The sequence below is a fragment of the Carcharhinus amblyrhynchos genome, chromosome 3 (genome assembly GCF_965287045.1).
Source record: "Carcharhinus amblyrhynchos chromosome 3, sCarAmb.v2.hapA, whole genome shotgun sequence".
NCBI classification, from domain to species: domain Eukaryota; kingdom Metazoa; phylum Chordata; class Chondrichthyes; order Carcharhiniformes; family Carcharhinidae; genus Carcharhinus; species Carcharhinus amblyrhynchos.
The window spans coordinates 35598490-35624372 of NC_137326.1; the positions used below are offsets into that span (position 1 = coordinate 35598490).

General features: G+C 39.9%; 1 protein-coding gene across 6 annotated transcripts in view; it reads right to left on the reverse strand.

Moving 5' to 3' along the window:
• prickle2b (prickle homolog 2b) overlaps positions 1 to 25883 on the reverse strand; it is a 281903-nt gene that overhangs the window by 14084 nt on the left and 241936 nt on the right. For all 6 annotated transcript variants that reach the window (XM_080183206.1, XM_080183199.1, XM_080183190.1 and 3 more), the window contains 4 exons: positions 14031 to 14144; positions 10700 to 10837; positions 7544 to 7747; positions 2414 to 2600 (listed from right to left, as the gene is read on the reverse strand). In XM_080183206.1, coding sequence (XP_080039332.1) covers positions 2414 to 2600; positions 7544 to 7747; positions 10700 to 10837; positions 14031 to 14144 — 643 coding nt within the window. The remainder of the gene's footprint in view (positions 1 to 2413; positions 2601 to 7543; positions 7748 to 10699; positions 10838 to 14030; positions 14145 to 25883) is intronic.

Here is a 25883-nt window from a genome sequence, read left to right on the forward strand (position 1 = left end):
CAGGAAAGTGCTGATGGACATGAACTTCATAAGTGCATTGAATGGCCAGAAGAGAAGCAAAAGAGGGGGAGGAATCCTTCGAAAATCCATTAATGACTTGGTCGACCTTATTATGACCCCATCTCCTGTTACTGTCAAGGAGTTTGGAATCTGGCTCCAAATTTGAAGATTGTATATTGCAGAAGCCCTTGCTCTCTCCACAGCCTCTACTCCACCTACCTACCATGCAGCAGGCTCAGATGCACTCTCACTACTGCTGCCATTCCTATTATAGCCTTTGTGTGGACAGGGCACTAAATCCCCTGCTCTTCCTGTCAGGATGAAGCAACGTTCTGGTAAATCCAGGAACTCACCACAACGCCTCAAAACACTCCAGAGTACTTCCAGAGAATTTGAAATTGCAGAAGTTATTCAAAATGACCTGAGCTGCAATTTAGGTGCATGGCCTTTTAAGAAACACTACTGCGGGGCCCATCTTGCAACTTGGTGCTTGATGTTTGCAGTGACACATAAATTAATTGACCAAGACCTGTGAGGTCCACAAGAGATATCCTGGCATCACATCAGCTGGTTAAACTGTGTGACATCAGGATAGCACTCCTTCACAGGTTTGCAGTGCACATTGGTCTGCCTGTATGGCTGCCCTTCTCAAGAGAACAATACACATTCAAGCAGCTTCAGAATAGCATGGCATCAGACCTCCATAAAGCTGTCTGCACCCAGAAAGCACTAAAATTAAATAACTACTTTCCAGAGGTGAATGGCATTAAAATATATTGAGTTAAGCCTGTTTGATTTTTCTTGCAGTACATTAAAACAACTATGAGAAATGAAGTGATGCAAAAACAAAAGTCGAAATTGGAGAAAAATAGTAAAGAGTGACTACAGTATAACTAAGCTCTCCATAAGAATAGTAAAGGGCAATGAAGAATCAAAATTAAGGATTTGGGTGAAAATGGACAAAGATAGGTGCAAATGCAAATATATGAGGCCATATATTCATATAATGCCTTTAATGTAATGAAACATCCCAAGATGTTTTACAGAAGTAATATGAAAAAAAGTATGACACCAACCAATGTAAGGAGCTATTAGGTCAGTTGATCAAAAGTTTAGTCAAAGATGTAGTGTTAAGGACAGTCTTAAAGGAGGAAAGTGAGGTGGAGAGGTACAGGGAGGGAATTCCAGAGGTGGGGTTACTGAAGGCAGGTCCACCAATGATGGAGAAATTCCAAATGCAGATGCAAAAGAGGCCAATATTAGAGGAGTTCAGGTATTTCCGACTGGAGGAGATTATAAAGACAGGGAGGGGTGAGGCCTTGGAGGCATTTGAAAACAAGGATACGAATTTTGATATCACGGTGTTGTTTGATCCAAAGCAAATGTAGGTCAGTGAGCACACTAGTGATAGGGAATGGGACTTGCTGCAAGTTAAGACATGGGCAGCAGTGTTTTGGATGACCTCAAGTTCACAGAGGATAGAATGTGAGGAGGTCAATAGGGATTTGGATTTAATAAATTGGACATACATGAGAAAAACACTGTATACGTGCAGTTAGAATGCTGTATGTGGTTTTGTAGCTATTAGAAAAATGACTTGAAAACAATGGAAAACATCCAGCAAAGAGTCACCAAAATGATATAGGGATTGGTCACTAGGTTTGTCAGACTGTGACTATTTCCACTGGAGAAGAAGAGACCAAAAGCAGATTCAACTTTAAAAAATTATGATGAGTTTGATGGAATAAATAGGGAAAAACTATTTTCTCCAGCTAAAGAATTGGCGAATTGGAATTAACAGTTTAAAACTGTTACTAGGAAATTGGAGGAGAAAGTTAATTACAAAGGGTTTTTGGAGTATGCAGTGTTTTCCCATGAAGAGGCAGAGACCAATGCTTCTTGTAAGGAAAATTAGATGAATACTTTAAACAAAAAAAATGAGTAGGCCTATGAGGTGGGTGTACTCAGAGGCATTACTTTAGAATTGTTCAACTCCTGTGTGGAGTTTGCACATTCTCCCTGTGTCTGTGCGTGTTTCCTCCAAGTGTTCCAGTTTCCTCCCAAAGCCCAAAGATGTGCAGGTTAGGTGGACTGATCATGCTAAGTTGCTCCTTATTGTCCAAAAACATGTAGGTTAAGATGGATTAGCCATGATAAATTTATGGGGTTATAGGGACAAGGTGGAGGAGAGGACCTGGTAAGATACTCTGTCTGTGAGTCGGCGTAGACTTGATGTGCCAAATGGCCTCTTCTACCATTGTAGGGATTTTATGATACAAAAAAATCAGCAACACGATAGCACAACTTGTCATATTCTGTTTACAAAGTTTTATGACTTAATATTCAAAATAAGTCTGGTGAAAACACAAAACATACCAGCATTTATTATTTTGTCAAGCATGTTAAGACTTACCTATATGCTCACCACATGTATCACAATATTCAGCATAAAGAGACTCAAAGCAGTTACAACAATAGGGTCGACCTTCTTTCATGATGTATCTCTGGCCTCCGAGGACAGTTTCACACTCAAAGCAGCAGAAATGCTTCATATGCCAGTGCCTACTTTCAGCCTCTGTGCACTCATCTGCAAAGATGATCTATGAAAAAAATATATTTTTTTAATAGAGCCTGATGAGTGGCCAAATCCTGCACTGCTTGACAGTTGGGGAGGATCGACACAAGATTTATAAACCTTTAACTTTTATGGAACTTTGAGCTAAGAATTGGGAATGCGCAACAAATTAAGGTAATTTCCTTCCCAATAATCATTTTTCTGAACATGTAAGTAGAATTCACCTTTCCCAATCTGACACAAACTGCACAATGACTGAATCTTTAAATATTATTTTGCTCACATCCAAATCAGTTTTTACAGTAGCTGAGCCACTACATATATATGATTACATCAGCACTGACCATTCACAATTCAATTTCCCACATTTAAAAAAAATGGTATATTCTGACCTCTGCATACAGATATAAATTTCATGAATGTTGTATATTTTAATTGCATGATATTTTCATTGGAAGCCACAGATGTTTGAATGTTTGCCTTTAGGGTGCAACTAGGTGTGGGAGACAATGGTCATTAGGTTGCTGGCTTGGGCATTTTTCATGGAAACTAATCGAGCTAAAATTTAAGCAAAACTTGGTAATCCCTTTTTTGGAATGTCAAATTTAATTGGGAAGTATTAGCCTGATTCCCCTGTTAGGTGCAAGCCTGATCAGACATTGGGCTGAATTCTTCGATCTCACCCGCAGCTGGGATTTTCAAGTTCCGCTGCAGTGAATGGAGATTTGTCTGAGCGCCAAATTCTCCGTTCTCACTGGCAGTGGTGGCTGGAGAATTCTGGCCATTAGTAATGAAAGGTGCACTGCATCCACTTAAATAGTAGTGCCCTGATTAAATGCAAATTTTCAAAGAGCACTAACCTGAACATAATGGTCACCTTCCAGTTATGGAAAAGATTCCTCATTGGGAGATTGATTACTGTGGATAGGAAATTGTCAATTGCTGCCAGTTTTATAGGCATTTAGTTTCTTGAAAATTTAAGCAACAAACTTGTGAGACAAAAGGAATGTGCACCAGAAATGAGTAGGTTACAGGGAGGCCTGGTTTCTGATATAGCTGGAGATCATGTTTCTAAGGAAGGCAAACAGGTAAAGAAGCTATACTTTGTCACGTAGACTTCTTGAATTCCAATTAAGTACAGACTGAGTTAATGGAAGCAGCTAGTTATGGTGTTATGTAATGAGGCGGGTAGAATTAGGGACCTTGTGGTGAAGGATCCTCTTGGGAAGAGTGATCATTGTATGGTGGAGTTTCTGATGCAGATGGAGGAGGAGAAAGGGGGTTCCCGGACATGTGTCCTTTGTTTGAACAGAGGGGAGTATGGTAGGATGAGAGAGGAATTGGTGAATGTTGATTGGGGGAGTGTGTTGGAAGGTGGGTCTGCTAAGGAACAGTGGAGGATCTTTAAGGAGATCTTTCTTGGTGCTCAGCAGAAATTTATTCCGATGGTTAAAAAGGATCGTAGGAGGAGAGGTAATCAGCCGTGGATAACGAAGGAGGTGAAGGAAAGTGTTAAATTAAAAGCGGATGCGTTTAGAGTAGCTAAGAGTAGTGGGCGAGAAGAGGATTGGGAGAGGTTTAAATGTCAACAAAGAATGACAAAGAAATTGATAAAGAAGGGTAGGATAAACTATGAAGTTGGGCTAGCGCTTAATATAAAAAAGGATAGCAAGAGTTTTTATAAATACATAAAAAGGAAGAGGCTGGCTAGGGTGAACGTTGGACCCTTAGAGGATGAGGGGGGACTTAGTGGTAGGGGATGGGGAAATGGCTGAGGCCCTGAATAACTTTTTTGTTTCGGTCTTCACGGAGGAGGACGTGAATAATTTGCTGGGTGTTAGTGATGGTAAGATGGTAGGAGTGGAGGGCCTGAATGAAATTATTGTTACTAGAGAGGCGGTACTCGACAGACTGGAGGGACTGATTGTGGACAAGTCCCCAAGACCGGATGGAATGCATCCAAGGGTTCGGAAGGAAATGGCGGAGGTGATAGTGGATGCCTTGGTGATTATTTTCCAAACGTCGCTGGATTCTGGGGAAGTGCCAGAAGATTGGAAAACGGCCAATGTTACGCCGTTGTTTAAGAAGGGTGGCAGGCAAAAGGCGGGGAATTATAGGCTGGTTAGTTTAACGTCTGTTGTAGGAAAAATGTTAGAATCCGTGATCAAGGAGAAAATAGCGAGGCATCTTGAGGAGAATTGTTTGGTAGAGCAGACGCAGCACGGTTTCGTTAAGGGGAAGTCGTGTCTGACGAATTTATTGGAGTTCTATGAGGATGTGTCTAGGGTGATGGATAGAGGAGAGCCGGTGGATGTGGTCTTTCTTGATTTTCAGAAGGCGTTTGACAAGGTGCCTCACAAGAGGTTATTGCAGAAGGTCAGGGGGCATGGAGTTGGGGGTAGGGTGTTAGTGTGGATAGAGGATTGGCTGTCAAATAGGAGGCAGTGAGTGGGGGTCAATGGGTGCTATTCGGATTGGCGGTTGGCGACTAGTGGAGTGCCCCAGGGATCGGTGCTGGGGCCTCAGCTATTCACCATTTATATAGATGATCTGGAGGAGGGAACCGAGTGTATGGTGTCGAAATTTGCTGATAACACCAAGATTGGAGGAACGGCAAATTGTGCGGAGGGTGTGGAGAGTCTGCAGAAGGATCTAGATAGGCTGGACGCATGGGCCAGGGACTGGCAAATGGAATTTAATGTTGGCAAATGTGAGGTTGTCCACTTTGGTAGGAATAATGGTAAGAAGGACTATTACTTACGTGGTGAAAAACTGCAGCATGCGACAGTGCAGAGGGACCTCAGGGTCCTTGTGCATGAGTCGCAAAAACCCAGCCTGCAGGTGCAGCAGGTGGTCAGGAAGGCAAATGGGATGCTGGCCTTCATAGCGAGGGGGGTTGAATATAAAAGTAGGGAAGTCTTGCTGCAGCTGTATAGGGCACTGGTGAGGCCGCAGCTGGAGTACTGTGTGCAGTTTTGGTCGCCGCACTTACGCAAGGATATTTTGGCCTTGGAGGGACTGCAGAGAAGGTTTACTAGGCTGATTCCGCAGTTGAGGGGGTTGAACTATGAGGAGAAGCTGAATAAACTAGGCTTGCACTCGTTAGAGTTTAGAAGAATGAGGGGAGATCTCATTGAGACGTATAAGATGTTGAATGGGGTGGATAGGATAGAGGTGGAGAGGCTCTTCCTGCTCAGAAAGGACAGTAGGACTAGAGGGCACAGCCTCAGGATAAAGGGGGGGCGGTTTAGAACAGAGTTGAGGAGGAACTTCTTCACTCAAAGGGTGGTGTATCTCTGGAATTCTCTGCCCGTTGAAGTGGTGGAGGCTGCCTCGCTCAATATTTTTAAGACGCGGGTTGATAGGTTTTTGATAGGCAAGGGGATTAAGGGTTATGGGGAGAGGGCAGGAATGTGGAACTGAGCTACGACAGATCAGCCATGATCTTATTGAATGGCGGGGCAGTCTCGAGGGGCTAGATGGCCTACTCCTGTTCCTATTTCTTATGTTCTTATGTAGTTGCAAATGTTAATATCTCCTTCATAACCTTGCATGTACAGATATAATATAGGAAAAATTTTAACGATCTAATGAGGTTTGTTAAGGTAAGGTAATTTACTGTGATCTTCCATTAAAGTTGTATACAAAGCATGGAAACGACTTAACATTAGTCTCCTCCTACATTGTCTTACAGTACTTTCACATCTTACAAGAAATGCCCACATTGCAGTGAAGGGCCCCACGTATTCCCACCCTGTTCTTGAAAATGTTTCTTCACTCACACCTTTATATGCATTCAGTTGAAAACCAGCCTCCCATGAAATGTGGCTTAAATTCATGCAAGTGCAATCATATCCACTATGTCGACAAGCTGATACTTGTGTATTATTGCAGATTTTTAAAGAATTATTGTAATTCTGGCTTCTATTTGCAGGTAAATGTAGCCCATTATACTTGGGACGGGCACGTGACAGAACCAGATTCCCTGGGGTAAAATTTAATTTTGATGAGAGCAAAAAAGAGCAAGCAGAAGGGTATCAGCTGCCTGTCGCTCACATGTGCACACTGTGTACATATCAAAAATAAATTTCATCTCCAAGTTTAAAATTCTTTTCCAGCAAGTGGAAAAAACTCTATTTATGAGACTGTGAAGGATACAGAAAATGAGGAAATGGGTTAGATCGCAACTTTGGGTTTGAACTCCCTGTTCCTCTAACTGTGCAACCGCATCCTTTTACCCCACCACTTTGGCTATGTAGGCTCCAGACCAACATACTTTCTGATTTTTATTTGTTGTATACAGTTTGTTACATGGCACGGCAAATTTCAGATTGTTCCATGACTATGCACCCATATAATCAAGAGGGATCACTGCCCCATACTCTACAATTTTCTTCCTAGCCTTGCCGCTTAAAATCCATTTTTCTGACCTGTCTTTTGAACATTCTTCCTATTATTTTTTTTGGTCTCAGTGGTCAATTTTTGATAGTGTTCCTGATTGCAATCTGGGATATTTTTTCTAATTAAAAGCAATAGGCAAGTGGCCATAATTGTGAAATATCCATAACACTGAATTTTACTGAATACAGCAATGAAGTAACAATTTTATTCATGCAAAACACATTTCTAGATATAGCAAATGCCCAAAGAAGAAACCAAACATAGTCAAGCAAGTGCTAAAAGCTTAATATTATATAACTTGCAAAAAGTTACAAGTTGAGAAACAAAATCCTTTTGACACACTGTTCACTTAATTGCCACATCTTTTGAGAAATGGAATTCTGAAGTTGTACAGGACAGGAAAAGGCATGACATTTTCTCCTGTAATTGTTAATTACAAGAAAGGTTAAACATGTCAACTTCATAGTATTCATGCAATCATATTTAAATTTAAAGTTTTATTTTGTTTTAATCTAATGTTCTCTATTTTCAGAAACTAAAACATGGACCATGCTTTTGTAAACTCACCTCATCACATGCTGCACATCTGGGTTTCAGACGTTCAGCATGGTGTCTTCCACAGTATATCTTCCCATTTTGATAAAAATAAATCAGATCCACCAATAATTCATTGCAAGTGGCACAGACAAAACATCGAGGATGCCAGCAAACTCCATGGCCTGCTCGTGACGCAAATACAGCAATGTCTCCTCCATTGATCTGTCCTCCGCACTGATTTAAAATTAAAAGTTAAATTAAGGTATATTCGACATTTAGAGGAGTATCTAATAAATCTCAGCAAATGAACAAAAAAAATGAAGTGAAGTGGCCAGTGGTCAACCTTGGTAAATGCCACTCATTTTAGTAAACATAATCTGGTTGCGTGCCTTTTTCCCTTGAAAAGTAACATTCCCAATTGTTGAGATGGATTTGTAATTTATTGGTTATGATAATAACTCATACATGTGTTTTTGTTGCTGACAGTCTTAGTTATGGCCTTTGTCATAAATGTACTGCTAACTAAAATTAATTATGCATCATTTTTATGCCAGTGAAATAGAGCAGACAGTGAGGACAGCTCATTAGCTCCTGAATATTTTTAGTCTCTTAGACAAATCCTTTTGTTTGGAACGATCTGTTATGAGCCCATCTCCCAAGCATATTTTCAAGGTTTTATTCTAGCCTTTTCCTTGATATTGACTCTATACTTGTTCTTTAAACTAAGCTAATCTTGAAATAAATACTGAACAATAAAACTTGAACTTCCATATTTATGAGCAATGACTTACAACTGAGTCACTCCTAGCCCAGAGATATCAATGGGGAGATGAGCAAAAGTATTATAATTTGGTCACAGGCTTCCTGTTTGTTGGGATCAATGCCACTAAATGTGATTACATGGCTAATAGACCCCAGAGGGATCAAAACATCACAGGGAATCAGAAAGACCTTTCTTCTTTTCTTGTATATGGCAATTAAATGATATGATACCATCCATAGGTATGGACTTCCTAATCATTAGCAGACATTGAATCTCCATGTATAAGTGGAATTATTTATCATCCCACAAGGCTGGGAGGCTAGAATGTTCCCAATTTGATCATGACTACTCTCATATGCAAACATCTCATTCTTTGTCATCATTTTAACTGTTTGGAGACAAAATTAATTTTACAAAAATATAGCAAAAGCCATGAAATATTCACAAGAATTAAGCAACTTTTAAGAAGAAAGGGACATTGGAAGGAGGCTGAATAGAAGCTTTGTGTATTGGGATCTGCTTTCCACTGACTTGAGATATATTGGAGAAGTCTATACCTTCAGGTCAGTCTAGAGCTTTGCAATTTTGCTATACTTAAATTATTAGGCTATGGTAATAATGCTTGGGTCATGGATAATCTCCAAATATTGGTCAATTCAATAAGAATTAAATATACAAAGAATACTCAGAAGATTGAGAAAAAAAATGATTTGCCACATGACCTTGCACAGGCAGCATATAAGATGCTCTATCGTGGATTGTACCCAACTTATTTAACCAATTGAGGAAAAGTTCCACAAGTTTCTTTTGTAATTTAGAAGCTAGTGTTTAACTGTAGATGGTAAAATCAGGTCTGAACGTAGAACTTCAAAAGTCAGTTTTAATGTTAATTTAAAACACAAGAGTTTTTGGCTTCTTTTCAGTTTTAGCATAAAAATGCCAGGAAGAAAAGGCTCGGTGAATTCCAAGAAAATCAGTCTTTTATTTTGAGCATCACTAAATCTCAAAAACAAGTAAAAGCTAAGAAAACACTCACATGCCCTACATTGTAATGCCTACAAACATTTTCTTTAAGGCAATAGCCCCTGCTTCTATCCCCTCACAGATTCATTAATTTTTACCTTGGTTACACTCCTTATAGTGACTTCAAGGCACATTTTGCTTATGGTTTCAGGTACTTTGAAAACAGGTACGATATTAAAACCAATGTAACGCTCGTCTCAGTTCAACATGCTGCTGAGTTTCTTATCTTAGCTGCTTTGTCGTAAGAGTATTGAACAGAGATAGGAGGTATGAAAATGATTTTCTAATTGATTCTCAGTGCTAGTGGTGCTGTACCCTGATCAATAATCAATATCTTCAGGATAGAACATAGAACATAGAACACTACAGCGCAGAACAAGCCCTTCGGCCCACGATGTTGCGCCGACCAGTTACAAAACAATGACCCACTAACCTAAACCAATCCCTTCTCGTCCATAAACCTATCCACGGATCTCTTAAACGCCCCCAAACTAGGCGCATTTACAACTGCAGCAGGCAGGGCATTCCAATCCCTCACCACCCTCTGGGTAAAGAACCTACCCCTGACATCCGTCCTATAACTACCACCCCTTAATTTAAAGCCATGCCCCCTCGTGCTAGATTTCTCCATCAGAGGAAAAAGGCTATTACTATCCACCCTATTTAAACCTCTAATCATCTTATATGTTTCAATAAGATCCCCTCTTAGCCGCCTTCTTTCCAGCGAAAACAACCCCAAATCCCTCAGCCTCTCCTCATAGGACCTCCCCTCCATACCAGGCAACATCCTGGTAAACTTCCTCTGCACCCTCTCCAAAGCCTCCACATCCTTCCTGTAATGTGAGGACCAGAACTGCACACAGTACTCCAAGTGCGGCCGCACCAGAGTTGTGTACAGTTGCAACATGACGCTGCGACTCCTAAATTCAATCCCCCTACCAATAAACGCCAAGACACCGTATGCCTTCTTAACAACCTTTTCTACTTGACTCCCAACTTTCAGGGATCTATGTACACATACACCTAGATCCCTGAATAGGGATTAACAACCTTAACAACCTTATCTACTTGACTCCCAACTTTCAGGGATCTATGTACACATACAGCTAGATCCCTGAATCTATCCCTAGATAGAGAGGAAGAAAAGGACCAAAATATTACAATGCTGCCAAAAGTTATTATAAAAGTTTAAAAAATCGTGTATTTTTAAAAATGACATTTACATCAAATATGCAGCACAGAAACAGGTTCTTCGGTCGAAAATGTCTATCTAGATGTTTATACTCCACAAGTCTCCTCCCAACATATTTATTAAAAATAGAAAAATGAAATGGTATCAACTACAACTTTAATTTTAAGGTTTACTAAGCATGAGCTCCATTTCAAATATAAATGTTTACCTGTTCACAAATTGCACCAGTCATGGTTATAGGGAACGGTCTAATTGTGCCTCTTCCCAAATTTTCTCTTTTTCTTTGAGTACTGAAAAGACGCAGTTCTTTCTTTTCTTCTTCATCAAGTGAGTTGCAGTACCGAACCTGACAATTGACCATATGATAATCAAAGTGAAGTTAGAAAGAAATATTGTGCCCAATAGTAAAACCCCTTTTAATTCAGTCTAACTTACTACATTGCTTCTGATGAACACTCATCTAATGAAGGAGCTTGAGGCTCTGAAATCTAGTGCTGCCAAATAAATTTGTTGGACTTTAACCTGGTGTTGTGAGACTTCTTACTGGACATTGCTTCTGAACAAGATCAGAAGCAGCGTACTGAATTGACTTGTGGGATATGATCTTTTGGGCCTATTGTCCATCGACTGGCACAGTGAGCCAGGAAGATAGCATGCGAGGATTCTGCACTGGACATGAAGCAGTCCCATGCCAAAAGCCATTTTCCCGGCCCTGTTTTGCCAGCACCAAGTCGATTTAAATATTAATGTCATCATTTAAATGACATTAACTGGGCCACGACAGCCATTTCCAGTCTCCCAGAATCTCTCCTCCTCAGCTACTAGAATCACTCATGGTCCCCACCGAAGGGTACCAAGCATGATAGCCATGCAGGGGGAAATCAGAGACCACGGATGCCCATGGTTGGTCAGGACAAGGCCGGATAGTGCCCAGTGGGCACCTCAGCACTGCCCACTAGGCATGAGTGGGGGTGGGGCATTAAGGGGGGATCTCCTCAGGGGTGAGGGGAGGGAGATCTGCAAGGGAAGAGTAGAGCTCTGCAGGGGTGGTGATCAGTGGCGGCGGCGGCGGGGGACTGGCACAGGGAGCGATTTGCAGAGGGTGGAAGCTGATGTTGGAGATAGGGGAGGTTGGCATATAATCTCCCAGTTGACTAGGAGATCGGGTGCCCCAAGCACTGCAGCCGGCTTCATGGGTGAGCTTAGGCACCCCCACCCCCAACCACTCACTTGAATTGCACCCGGGCTCTTATTTTGCATTAAGTGCTGCAAGATTGTGATTTGAGACTCGTTGATAAAATTCTCTCCCGTTTTCTTGCTCATTCAACACTTAGAATTTGTTTGGAAAGATTGCATCATTTGGAAAGATCATAGTAGCGGAGGAAGGAATTATTTATTTTTGTATGCTTGTTTATGCAAGGCTAAAATTATAAAAATGAGGTCTGTGAGGTTACAGAGCTCTATTAACTTGTAAATATGAATAATGTTCAATGAAGAATGTTGTATCTGAAGTAAATTGCAACTCGACCCATAAATTTAAAATAGGCCAAGGCTATCTAGCTGGTTCTTCAATATTACTGCTTGATTCTTAATCAATAGGAATTTAGCAATACATTATCCCATAATCAAAGAGATTTTTACCAACTCCATATAAAATCAGTTTCCAAACATCTCTAATATGTTTTGATAAGAAAAATTAATGACATTCATGATAGAAACATGTAACAATTTTCCTTGACATTTCTTTAAAAATTAAAAGTATATGTGTCATACACCTAAATTTCCTGCATTAATGTATAACTCAATTTTGTGGAGCTAGAACCACAGAATCTCTACAGTGCAGAAGGAGGCCATTCAGCCTATCAAGTCTGCACTGACTCTCTGAAAGAGCATCTTCTCCAGGCCCCCGCCACCCTATCCCCGTAACCCCATCATTTACCAGGGCTAATCCACCTAACCTACATGTCTTTGGGCACCAAAAGGGCAATTTAACATGGCCAATTCATCTAACATGCACATCCTTGGATTGTGGGAGGAAACCGAAGCATCCCAAGGAAACTCACGCAGACACGGGGAGAACATGCAAACTCCATACAGTCACCCAAGGCCGGAACTGAACTGCGTTCTTGGTGCTGTGAGACATCACTGAGGTTCTGATCCAGAATGACATGTTATTGTTGAATTTCAGGGCAATGAAGAAATGGAGACCTTCCCCAAATAATTTGCAGCCACATGCAAATTACATTCTTAGGGTGAGGTGATGTCAAATTTGGTGACTTCCACCTTCCCAACCACCCATAAGAACACATCCTATTATTTCAAAAGTGTAATCTGCCAGGATCTGCTCACCAAGATGGAAGCGTTTGATTGGAAAGAAACTGCTGAACTGAGATTGCAGACTTTTGACCATATCTTGGGATTTACTGCAAGCACTGGGTGGGAGAAAAGAAAACTTCTGTACTGTTCAAGAAGTATCCCCCTACATTTATTATGTATTACCCTTGAAAAACACTGTTTCGAAAGAGAATTACTGAACAAATATTTGAAAGCTGCACAATGAGGTTCCTAATGGAAATCCCACTGTACATGATAAATATATTTGAGGAACAGGGAAGGAGAAGGCAACAAGACAAGTTATTTTAATGAGACAATGCCAGGGGATTCCAGGACACGTTAGCACTAGCCATCCAGCATGGATCTACTGACCAAAGTATGCTTTGAAACATTTGACAACAGAGCTTTTGTCTTCAATCATGAAACTCTGGAGGAACTCTACTCTTGCTGTTTCCTATATACTCCCCATAAGGAAAGTCATCAATTCTCTGTTCCCAAGGCAGCTTAGTTTACATGAGTATGATAGGAGTATGATATAATATTTTAAAATAAATTCCAAATTCTCCAGGATTGCGGGGACCATTTAATTATCCCACCAGAATTACAATGTAAATCCTACAATTAAACAAAATGCAAAGACTACCACTCCCTAAATATGCAAATTATCTGTGACTATGGGCACCACTTCCTGTACATCAAGTCATAATATGCTAGGAATGCCCATGATTCTGTTACACTTTGTCCATTCAGTTGTGTACTTCTGCTTCAATAGCAGGAAAACTGCTCGCTGATAGGAGATACTTGCAATGAGTATAACTCATGATGCCACTTTGTAGGCTCGTCAGTTGCTACATAAAAATCCTATTACGATATGCGCCTGAAGACAAGATACAGGTGGAAGCCATTGAGACGCTTAAAGGAGGATAGTGATGACTGGATACATTGGGGATGGGGCTTGCAGGAGCACCCAACAGTTTTGCAAATAGTGGTAGCGCGTTGTGTGCTTCATAACTAATGGTAGCTATCCAGAGAAATTCTGGTGCTATCAAATTCCTAGAAGTTCAACTGACACCAGAACAATGTAGTTAAGACATTGTGTAGGGAACTCAGAAATTTTGAAACATAATATTTTAAAGACACATTTAATGTTACTTTCCAATGTATTGAATAGCATGCATACACCAGGCTATATATATCACAATTACCTCATTGTCATGCGGTGGTAGTTGATGTAACAGCTGTTTAATTCTATACTTCTCTCCAGGGCTGTTAACATATGGAACTTTATCTTCTGGGAGACAGTTGTAGTATTGGTGAACCTGCACATGACAATGTGGTTAGGAGAAATGTTAAGCTTCATTCTTATCATACTAGCAAAATAAGAAGAGTTATATTTGTACTTTTAATAATCAATGGAAGAGCTGCAAATAAACCAGTTAATTATGGAAATAACAGTAAGTCAATCGGTGTTTCAAAAGAGAAAAGACAGGTTTGAAACAAAAGCTTCTCATTTCAGAAGCTTTAATGCCTGAAGTGCATTCCCCCATTTTCTGTTTTTAATTTCAGTTTGTAACATTTGCAATTTTTCTCTTATCTCAGAAAATAGTTTTGTTCTACAATACATCTTTGCAAATCCTCTTTCCCTCCTTCAATCTAGGTCTCCTGATTGTTACAGTGTATGACTAATCCTACAGTCATCCAGCTCAAAGAATAAGATACACACTTATATTTTAAATACAATCTTTGCCACAATTGCTCTTTTGGGAGTGTACGGTCATTTAGAGGAATCTTTAACACATGGTACATTTCACATGCCATGACAATACTTTGTTACTGGTTTCAAAATATTAAATGATCAGAACATTATTATCTTATGCTTTATTGCCCTATGACAATTTGATCAATGTTAGGACATTTCCAGGACTCGATCATTACCGGCACCTATTTCTTGACAGGTATATGCCATCATTATAAATTACCACTTCAGATACTGAGGTAGAAATGTACCTCCGCTTGAACATTGAATGCTTAGAGAGGGAAAACCACGTTACACATGTGAAGCACATAAAGCATTTTTACTTCCTGGTAATAGAAGTGATAAAGAAACACTCAATTTTCCCCATGGATATAGTTGACTGGGATTCCAGGCAGAATTGGTCTTTGTTCACAAAATAAGATTAACTCTTCAGTAAGTAGCCTCTCCAGTTTAACTGCCGCTTTACAAATATTTCCTAACCATCTGATCATTATATGGTCTTCATAATTCCTATCAATAATTTTTTGCATATTCGCTGGTTTGAATTTAACAGATGCAACTAAATAAAAATATAAATGTGAAAGTAAGGCATACCCTCAATAACGTCCTCTGACTGGAAAAAAGAAAGGCTGCTTAATTTATTCTAGTCCACAGAGACTTTAACTGAAAACTGCAGGCATGGTCGTAATGTGTAATTGTTCTCCCACTGACACTGGCTATAATTAAATCAAGCTGCGCTATGCAAGGTAGCAATGTTTCTTCAACTGACATTTGTATGATTAAAGATGACGCATATTACAAGTCTTTCATTTACCACCCTCTGAAAGTGTTTACATAACCAATGTTAAATCTGAAGATATACCTCACATGATTTATTGAGATTTTCACCAACAGGTGACATAATGGAATTATTATAAAACCTTATGATTACCCTGAAAATGATCTGTATTCCTGATTGACTTAGATCCATTTAAATCCACAGTTCACCTTCTGTATCCCTAGAGTTTTTGACTGACATGTGAACTATACAAAAACCATGAGCAATATTATGGCAATGTGAAGAAACTGAGTTGCTGAATGCTGAAGCAAGTGCAGTAATGCAATAGTGAAAGAAAATTCCATAGTTTGGAGAATGGTAACATGATTTCATAGCAGCACTCAAAAGAATGTTATGTTGTCTTTTAATGCGATAATTATCATCTATGGAGTTGGTGCAAGATACTCTGGAGAAAGCACAAGAACAACTACACTGTGTAATTCAGATTTGAACCAATGATGAAGGGAAGAAAAAAAAAGAATTGGAATCATGTATAAGGAACTGAGGAACTCTTAAAATTCTTTCATGGGATATGGGTGTTGTTGGCATGCAAACAGTCCTGTGCTGTAGCTCCACCAGGTTGACACCTCATTTTAGGTACATCTGGTGCTGCCTTTGCCATTCCCTCCTGCAGTCTTCACTGAACTAAGGTGATTCCCCTAGCTTGACAATAATGATAAAATGAGCAATAAGATGGATCATGAGGTTACATAGTGTGGCTGAGCACAATTCTGCTGTTGCAGATGTTTCACAGTGCCTCATGAATGCCCAGTTTTCAGATGATCTGTCTGAAATCTAAGCCATTGAGCACAATGTTAATTCAACAACACACAATATATGGTATTCCTCAATATGAAGCCAGGACTTTGTCTCTGTAAGAACTGTGCTGTGGGCTCTCCTAAGCAATACCTTCATAGACAGATGCATCTACGACAGGCAGATTGGTGATGACACGGTCCTTCTTGTTGGATCCCTCATCATTAGGCACAGGCCCGATCTAGCTCCTTTAGGATTCAACGAGCTTGGTCAGGATTGTTCTAATTAATCCCTCTTGGTGATTGATATTGAGGCCCTCAATCCAGAGTATATTCCATGGTTTTGTTACGCTCAATACTTTTTCCAATTGACGTTCAACATTGAGGTGTACTGATTAATCAGCTGAAGGGGGAATGGGATTAGTGGCAATCTGTGATCAGCAGGAGATAGAATAAAGGTCTGGATAATAAGAACACTGACATCAGGATGACTTCTGGTAATGCACTTACCAGTAGAGAAATAGAAAATAACTGGATGGCTGGAGAGATGGTACATGAATGATGTTGGGCAAATGGCAGTCAAAAGAACAATTCAAAAGGCAGAACAAAGTAAATATGGCAAAGATGCGTCGAAAGAAAAGAAAAATAAGGAAAATAATAGAAGAATAGGCCAGAGGAAAGAGGGAATAAAATTAAGATTGTTGAACAGGCAGAGGCAGATTTGAGTTGTAATGAATACATAAACTATTCAGGATAAAATTGGTAAGTTGGAGACACTGACATGTTTAAGATTTTCCATACAAAAGATGGGATAAAAAGATACTTTTAATGTTGGATTTTTAAAAATCATGTAGCATCCAGACAAGTAAGCTAAAAGGCTGAGATGACCAAGTGCCAAACAGCTAGCTGTGATGTTGGTGACTGTAAATATTCAGGCTAATAACCTGCTTTAGAAATAAAAAAAACACCTTACATCCATTGTATGACAATGCCCTTAATCTTTTCTTGGTTGGGAAGCTAGGGCATAAGCTAGCAAGGAAATTTGCTCTCAGAGGACAGCTTCAAGAACATCAGAATTTTTAAGGGAAAGACTGCAAAGGCTTTGCTGAGGCAAAGAGATTAGAAATGCTGCAGGATAGTTAAACATCGCTTCGTTTAGGGCTATTAAGTTGGTTCATCAATGTGGGAAAAGGGAGGAGGGGTGACTATATTAATCAAAATATATTAAATTGAATATAAGAATGACATAATGGGATGCAAAAGCTGAGTTTATTCTGAGAGAATTAAAGAATAAGAAGGAACTGTAATTCACACTGGGAATTACAGACCACTGAATAGTGGAAATGATGCTTGTAAAGTGCTAGTTGTGTGTGACAAAATTAATAGAGTCCTTTGAAGAAATGATGAAGTGCATTTATAAAGGAAATGAAAAGGACATCCCACAAGTGGATTTCAAAAGGCACTTTATGAAGTGCAACATCAGAGGTTTGATAAAACAAGACATGTGGCCTTAAAGGGACACTGTACAAGAAGTTGACCGAACAACAGGAAACAACATTTAAGCTTAAAAACATATTTATAGATGTTTGTATTTCTCATAGTAGCAGAAAGGTAATTATTGGTAATGATGCAATAAACCAGATGACAAATCCAAACTAAATTAGTCATAAGTCCAATGAAATCTAGAAATTAAATACAAAAGAATATCTACTCAATCAGAATCATCAAAACTGATTATACATGACCCGACAAATACCTAGTTGAATACTATGTCATTTCACATTCGTATCTGTACCTCTTGTGGGGTTAGTGAAAAAAAGAAATGAAATATTTATACAATTCTATGATACAAACTTTGAGATAATGCTTAATTGCTTCAAACCTTAATGAGAGTTGCATTGCTGAAATCAAATGTTAGCTAAGTTTATGGCTATGACACCTTGGTTGCCCTTCATTGCCACATTATTGTGTTTTTCTTCTGTTTTCATGGGTTTAAGCTGTCATGGATGCAGACATGTTATAGCAATTCCTTAAGACTTTTATTGGCAGCTTACTTAGCTGGAATTGCCAAATTTCACATTACTGATCTATATGACACTCATCTACCACAGAGCACTGCTTGTGTACTTCTCTCCACTTTTTTTTTATTCATGGTACATAGCGTTGCTGGCTGGCCATCATTTATTGTTTCATCCCTAGTTGCCCTCGAGAAGGTGGTGGTGAGTTTTCTTTGTGTCATGAGAAAAAGAGCTGCTGATTATTACATCCTGCTTTTATCTTGAGACAAAGTGACGTATAAATCTAAGTAGAAAGAACTGCCATTACATTGCGCTCCCAGCATCAGAGAAACTTTCAATAAACTGCAAGTGAAGAAGGTTCAGAGAATCCCTATAATGCAGAAGGAGGCCATTCAGCCCATCAAGTCTGCACCTACAACAGTTCCACCCAGGCCCTATCCCCATAGCCCTGTGTACATACCCTGCTAATTGCCCTGACACTAAGGGGCAATTTAGCATGACAAATCCACCCAATCTGCACATTTTTGGAGTTGCATGCCACAATATATAAAGTAATACTAATGATCAGCTACTGATGTAACAGAGAAGGACCTCTAGAAAAAATGAGAGAACTCCAGGACGTTCCAAAGAAAATTTCAATAACAGAAATGATCCTTGACATAATTATTTGGAACCTGGCATAATCATTTGATCTATATTAACTAATGTTTGGAGTGATAAGTCATTTATTGACAGGACTGATAAGCAAGTCAGCACTTTTTAAAACTTCTTTCATTGGATGTGGGTATCACATCACTGGCAAGGCTAACAACTGTTGCCCATCTCTATTGCCCTTGAGAAGGTGGTTATGCACTGTCTTCTTCAACCGCTGCCATCCACTTGGTGCAGGTACACCTGTGCTGTTGGGAATAGAGTTCCAGGATATTGATCCAGGGCTTTGATGGATAGCGATATTAATTCTCAATAGGTGTATTTTAGTGCACTAATCATAAAATCCCTAGAGTGCAGGAAGAGGCTATTTGGTCCAATGAGCCTGCACTGACAACAATTCCACCCAGCCCTATCCCCATAACACCACTTATTTACTCCATTAATCCTCCTGACAATAAGGAGCAATTTAGCACAGACAATCCACCTAACCCATACATCTTTGGACTGTCGAAGGAAACTGGAGCATCTGGAGAAAACCAAGCAGACACGTAGTGAAAGTGCAAACTTCACACAGACAGCCACCCAAGGCTGGAATAGAACAAAGATCGCTGGCGCTGTGAGGCATCAGCGCTAATCAGTGTGCCAACATGACACCCAACATTAATGTTAATGATGGCAGTCGAAGATGAACACCTTATACAGAATGGCAGGTTCACTCATTTTAATTTTATCCTAGTTACCTGGTGAAAAACAGAACATGAATGAAAAGAGGTGGGTGGGCAAGAAAAGTTCAGACGATTCCAGGTGTGCCACAGACAAGAATCTCTATACTAACAATGGCATAAACAGAAACCTGAGGACATCTATCCTTACAACTCTATCAAGAGACAAATGAGAGATTGCAACATGAGAAGGTGCATGAAAAGGAGGCATGACAGTGAAGATGGATATTGTATTTATCCAGTTTTAATAAAGTTTAAATTTAAAATATACATCTTGTAAAATTACACTTAGCACATCAGATCTATAAGTTTCAAGTATCAGTTCAAAGGTATCCCCGATGCAGTCTACTTTTTTTTTGCCTTTTAATGGTTGGTAATAAGGTAGCATGGGGCAACTCACATTAGGCAGGTGTATCCTGCATATGTAAATCTCACTTTCATTCCCATTACAGGCAATTTTAAATGGGGTGTGAAGTTGAGTGGATTGCAAGTCACATGCAGAAGACCTGACATTACTGGTTCCATTGTGGGACTGAAGTCAGGCTAGCTTCTGAAGGCAATGTGGTTCATGCCAGTTCAGAGGTGTTGTGAACAATGGGGGAACACTGGGGGCAGAATTCTCCTAAAAAAATTCTAAGTGTCGAATTCATGTAAAAACTGGAGTAACTCACATTGTTTTTTTCAGTTCAGAGAAGAATCTCCCACACACTGTGCATTGCAGAGCCACCAGTGTGAATATCATTAAGTTTCAGGGGGTGGGGCCTAGTCCTGCTGAAATCAGTGCACTGAGCAAGCCATTGCGCATGCATCGATCCATCAGTGCCAAGACTTGCGCGTGCGCAGTGGTCCCGCACTAAAAGCCTTCCGATTGCTGGTCCCGATCCCCCACATTGCCAGCACTCTGCCCCCCACCCCACGGCCTGATCACTGGCTCCCCGACCATTCCTAGATCCAGCCACAAACATCTCCCCTCCCAGCCCACCTGATTAATGTATTCAGCTCTGAAAGTTTGTTTATATAGCTGTACAATGGAATCCCATTATCAATACTTGGCTGTGTTCCAAACCTCATTAATTAATTCATCTCAACAAGGGTTATTGATGCAGCTACTGAGTTGTCTGAGTGTTTTATTTTGACTGATGTATGATCACTTAAGAGGATAATGTTTTTAGAAGTAGCTTTTGGATGACTATTTGTGCACCTTGACTGTTTTATGACCAATAAGGTGATGCATTTTTAAAGTGGATTTTGAATGACTGTTTGTTTATCCTAACAGTTTTATGAGCATCCCAAATATGTCCCAATATTATTGTAGGGCTCAAGAATCAGGGGGCTTTATACTCGTCAACAGAACTGGGCTGATGTTCAAGTGAACAGAGACGGGTATTCATCTTGCCATCCACCGACCTCAGTTCTGCTTCAGGAGGTGGTGGCCCCAGCTCCAGCCACTCCTAACTCTGCGGAATGAAAATATGATGAGCAGGCATGCCCACTCGGGGTGAAATAGCAATGTCAGGTATTGGTTTGACTCCTGATTCTCACCCCAAAGAGGAAAATGTGGTCCATGGTGCCCGTATTTAAGGGGAGGAATAAATTTGTTCTAGGTAACAGAAAGTCCATTAACTATACAATCATACCAGATAAATTATCGGAACTAAACTAAGTAACAGGCTGAAGAAGCAGCTGTATAACAATAAACTTGGGCATATTACCAATAAATCAGATGGTGTACTTCACTGTGATATAGTTTATTTAGAATTCCAGAATGTCCATGAGGAAGTCCGACATGTCAGACGATAGCTAAGTTCACAAAAATCCAGATAGGACATGGAGATAAGTCATTACTTTTATGAATATTAAACAGAGCTTGTGACAGGTGTCAAGCAGAATATAGAATGGCTCGATTCTTGGACCCATATTATTTCTCATATAGTAGTAGACGTGGCAATATCTTGGGTAGGGAAAATGTTCTTAAGCCGTTTGAACTTGGGAGGTGATTTTAAAATTAGTATAGTAGGGCAGGGTTAAAGCTTTGCAGAGAATCCGGATATGTCATCATATTGGATTACTACACAATATATTTTCTCAGTTTCAATACTATTGGCCTCTGCGATAAGCTGAGGGTGCATTAGTCCAATATCAAGGCAAATAAGATGATCCAGGAATCCTACCAGACAACTTCTGCTCTGTATACAAGCTGCTGAGCATATATGTGCTACTATATTGCAGACTGAATAATCACTCTTACCAAACTGGGACACAGGCTTTGAACTAACAAGTGGTCTTATTTACATGAAACAGATGAACAAACAGTAAACATTGTTACAGAGTGAGATGTAAATAATCAAGATGCTATTTTGTTCCTAATTGAACAGATCTCTTTTATCAAGTAACAAGAACCCATTTGCTCCCCTCACAAAATAGATTATGGAATGGTCCTGGGAAAGGTTTAGAGGAAAGCTATGTTAATGATTGTGTGGTTAAAGAACTGTACTTAGATAGGTTTAAGAAGCTTTCAGAATAGAGTAGATAGAGTTTACTAAATGAAAGGCTAGATCATGTGCCTACTGAAAAGATTATTCCATTTTAACACATTGATGAGGGACAAAGGGGCAAGAGCTTAAACTAAGCAAAAGTAAATATTAAAAGAAATAGGCAGGATGTCAGATAGTCCCTCCCTTTCCCAGAGAATAATGAGCTTTTGGCTGGTGCAGTGGGTGCTGATACTGTACATCTCTTCTAAAGGGAGATGGACCAGTTTTTGACTGGGCCTTAGATTGTGTCATATGGAAGGTAATGAACTAACAAATAACACCTGGTCAACTTGATCTCCAGATCACTTTAGGAACTTGAGAGAAATTTTCCAGGTTATTTTTCCTTCATTAACCCACAGATTTCATTCTGTCTTTTGCCTCTCCCAATCTGTGCCAATGTTAAGAAGATTGATGTGAGGCAATAGGAGTGGGGAGGGGCATGAAGTGTCCAGTCATGGTACGTTAGCTATCATGAGTGTTGGGCAGACTCAGTGGACCAGCTGCTCTTTTCCTGCCTGTCACTTTGAACGTCAGTGCTTTCCACATTCTCATGGAATTGCACATGCAGGTAGAACTGAGGAAAATGTTATACCATCCAACATTATGTGACCATCAGTCAATTGAACTAAATATCAATTGTAACTTTACTTTTGCCACAGTGGTGCTGTAGAAATGCACTCATGGGAAACTGTGGACATCTCATTAAATGTCAAGTAAAAGTAAGTCTATTATGTTCACTGGAGATACACCTTTCTGTTTATTACAGAGTTAAGATAGTTCCACTCCTATCCTCCGTTTTGTTTACCAGCACTTTCATTTCATGGCAATATTGGCCCTGACACTCTGCTTCTGTTCCCCCAGCAGTTTTTAAAAAGTTTCTTTGGATGCTGGACTGGCTGGTTGCTTCACTGCCCTCACATGATTGTTCACTATGTGCCAACTCCATTGGCTTTGAGCATTGTAACTCTGTCTCTTGCCTTCAGTGCCTATGATAGCCCTATGGTAACCAGAGGGAGTACACCTTGTCAACTTTGCATTTAATTTTCCCTAGAGAAGCCTCCATCATTAATTTGTTTCATTCAATAAGACCCAGTTCTTTAACTAATACTGGTGATAGCCAAATGTCTATTCAATTTATTAAACCCACAACTCTAATTAACATTCTCCGCAATTTGTTCAGATTATGCTGCTCACCCCAGCCCCAACATTTCCATTTTAAGTTGCTCCACTTGAAGTTTTTAACATCATCTTTGTTTTAGGTCTGTTTCCCTGAATTAAGTTGAGATTTGCACTTCAACATCTTTTTGCGCATTGTTTAGTGTCATCATCGTAGATGCTGCATGTCAATGCTATTTGTTTACATTGCACATGAATTATTACATCCCTTTTCATTTGCATGCATATCATTGCCGCCTGTCATGATAGCGCAGTGCACATCATCACACCCTTCATGTAATGTCAGGTCCAGATTGGCACCATTGTTGAGTCAGTTATTTGCACTGTATTTGAGGCAAAAACAATTTTAAACAAAAAACCCAGAGGCATCCAAAGTCAGAGTCGTTTTCATTCCCAAGCAAAAAGCTAGATTTAAATTTGATTTAAGTTTTAGAGTTCCCGGAGTGCTTGCTGCGGATGAGACTTTTAAATCACTTTTAAACGTGAGACAAAAACGAGTGGTAAGTAGTGATAGTTTGCCTGGTGCTGCAAAGAATGGAATAATAATCACTAGCAGTGAAATTGGATGTGTTAAAATGTCTTGAGGCTGTAGAATGAGCAGTAAATATTGCTTGAGTACTTGGGCTATCATCTATGTCAGTGAGAACAATCTTTAGCAATATCTACAAAATCAAACAAAGTACACAATTATGACACATCTTTAAGCGCTAGCAAGGTGAGTTGGACTAGAAGCAGCACAGTGGAGAACATGAAAAAGCTTCTGGCAGTCTAGATCAAAGATCAGAACAGCGCTAGGTGCCTTAGTTGGATGGTCATGCAAGAAAAAGCCAAAAGAACGTATGAAATCTTACAGAAAGATCAAGGAGAAAGTTCTCAGTCAGAAAGCTTCAATGCTAGTCATGGATGGTTCGAGTTTTTCAGCTGGTGTTCCTATCTGCACAACATTAACATTTCTGGAGGAGCAGTTTATACAGAGGCAGCTAATGCATATCCTGTCCATTTGAACAGAGTCATTCAAGAAAATGGCGACACAAGTTTTTAAAGTTGATGTGATTGGGTACTTTTGGAATTGCATGCCACAGATAACATATATTTCAAAACAGGAGAAGACAATGCCAGAACTTAAAACTGCCAAAGATGATCTGAATGTTCCATCTGGTGGAATTGCTGCAGGAGATTTTAAATTTAAACCCTACTGGCATACCACTAATCTGAGACACACGGACATTGAGGGTTTATTCCAAGGAACATCTGTGTGATATTTAATGTTCAAACAAGAAAGCCTGGATGCTGGAGCTCTCTTTCAAGAATGGTTTCTCTCTGTGTGCCATCCCTGCCTGGAGGCCTTCAAGATATTGCTCCTCTTGGATAATTACCCAGATCATCCTGTCAGCCTTGATGAATTGTTTGAAAATGTAAAGGTGATGTTCCTGTCACCCACCACAGCTTCATTACTATAGCCCTTGAATCAGGGAGCAATTGCAGCATTCAAGGCTTACAAGCTACACTGTGACCTCTTCTGGCTCATCAAGTCAGCAAATGATGAGAATGTGCCATCAGGCAGGGAATTTTGGTGTGGCTATAGTGTCCTCAAGGGAAGCAACAATACTGCTGATTCATGGAATGAAAAGTCATTGTGTTTGAATGACACGTAACAGAAATTGTGGCCCAAGTGTGCCAGTAGCTAAGGAGAATCTCATGATGCTGTCTCTGATATTCAGTGTGAAATTATCACCTTGAGAGGGAGGCTGGCTTTAATGAAGTTGGTGATGCTGACTTCGTGGAATTTTTTGCATCCCATGTAGTGGAATTATCCAATGAAGACTTGATGCAGCGAGAGAGTCAACAAGGCGATGAGGAAGATCACATTGTAACATCACCGCCTTGAATTTTGTCAAGAAGATGACTGTCAAAAGCTTTCCAGCTCATTGAAGAAGCAGTGGAAATCATCATGGCAGAGACTCAAACAGAATGCTGTGCCAAAATGAACAAGGGAATCAATAATTTAATTGACTGATAGAGAGAGATCTACCTAGAGAGGCAAAAGAAAACCATTCAATTGTCATTCAGTAAGTATTTTAAGGTTGCTGATGATCCTGGCTCTTCATTCCACTTACTCCACCAGGACCTTGGGCGATTAGAAGATTGGGAAAGATTTAAAAATCAACAAAGAATGACTAAGAAGGTGATAAAGAAAGGAAAGATAGAGTATGAAGCTAAACTAGCACTAAATGTAAAAAATGACAGTAAAAGCTTTTACAAATATATAAAGAAGAAGAGGCTGGCTAGAGTGAATTGAATGTTGGACCCTTGGAGGATGAGAGGGGGGATTTAGCGGTGGGCGATGACGAAATGGCGGAGGCTTTAAATAAGTTTTTTGCCTCGGTCTTCACGGAGGAGGACACGAATAGTTTGCCGGATATTAAAGATAGAAGGATGGTAGAAGATGAGGGCCTAAATGCGATTACTGTCACTAGAGAGGTAGTGCTTGATAGACTAATGAGACTGAAAGTGGACAAGTCCCCAGGACCAGACGGAATGTATCCCAGGGTGCTAAAAGGAATGGCAGAGGTGTTAGTGGATGCCTTAGTAATTATTTATCAAAATTCGCTGGACTCTGGGGAAGTGC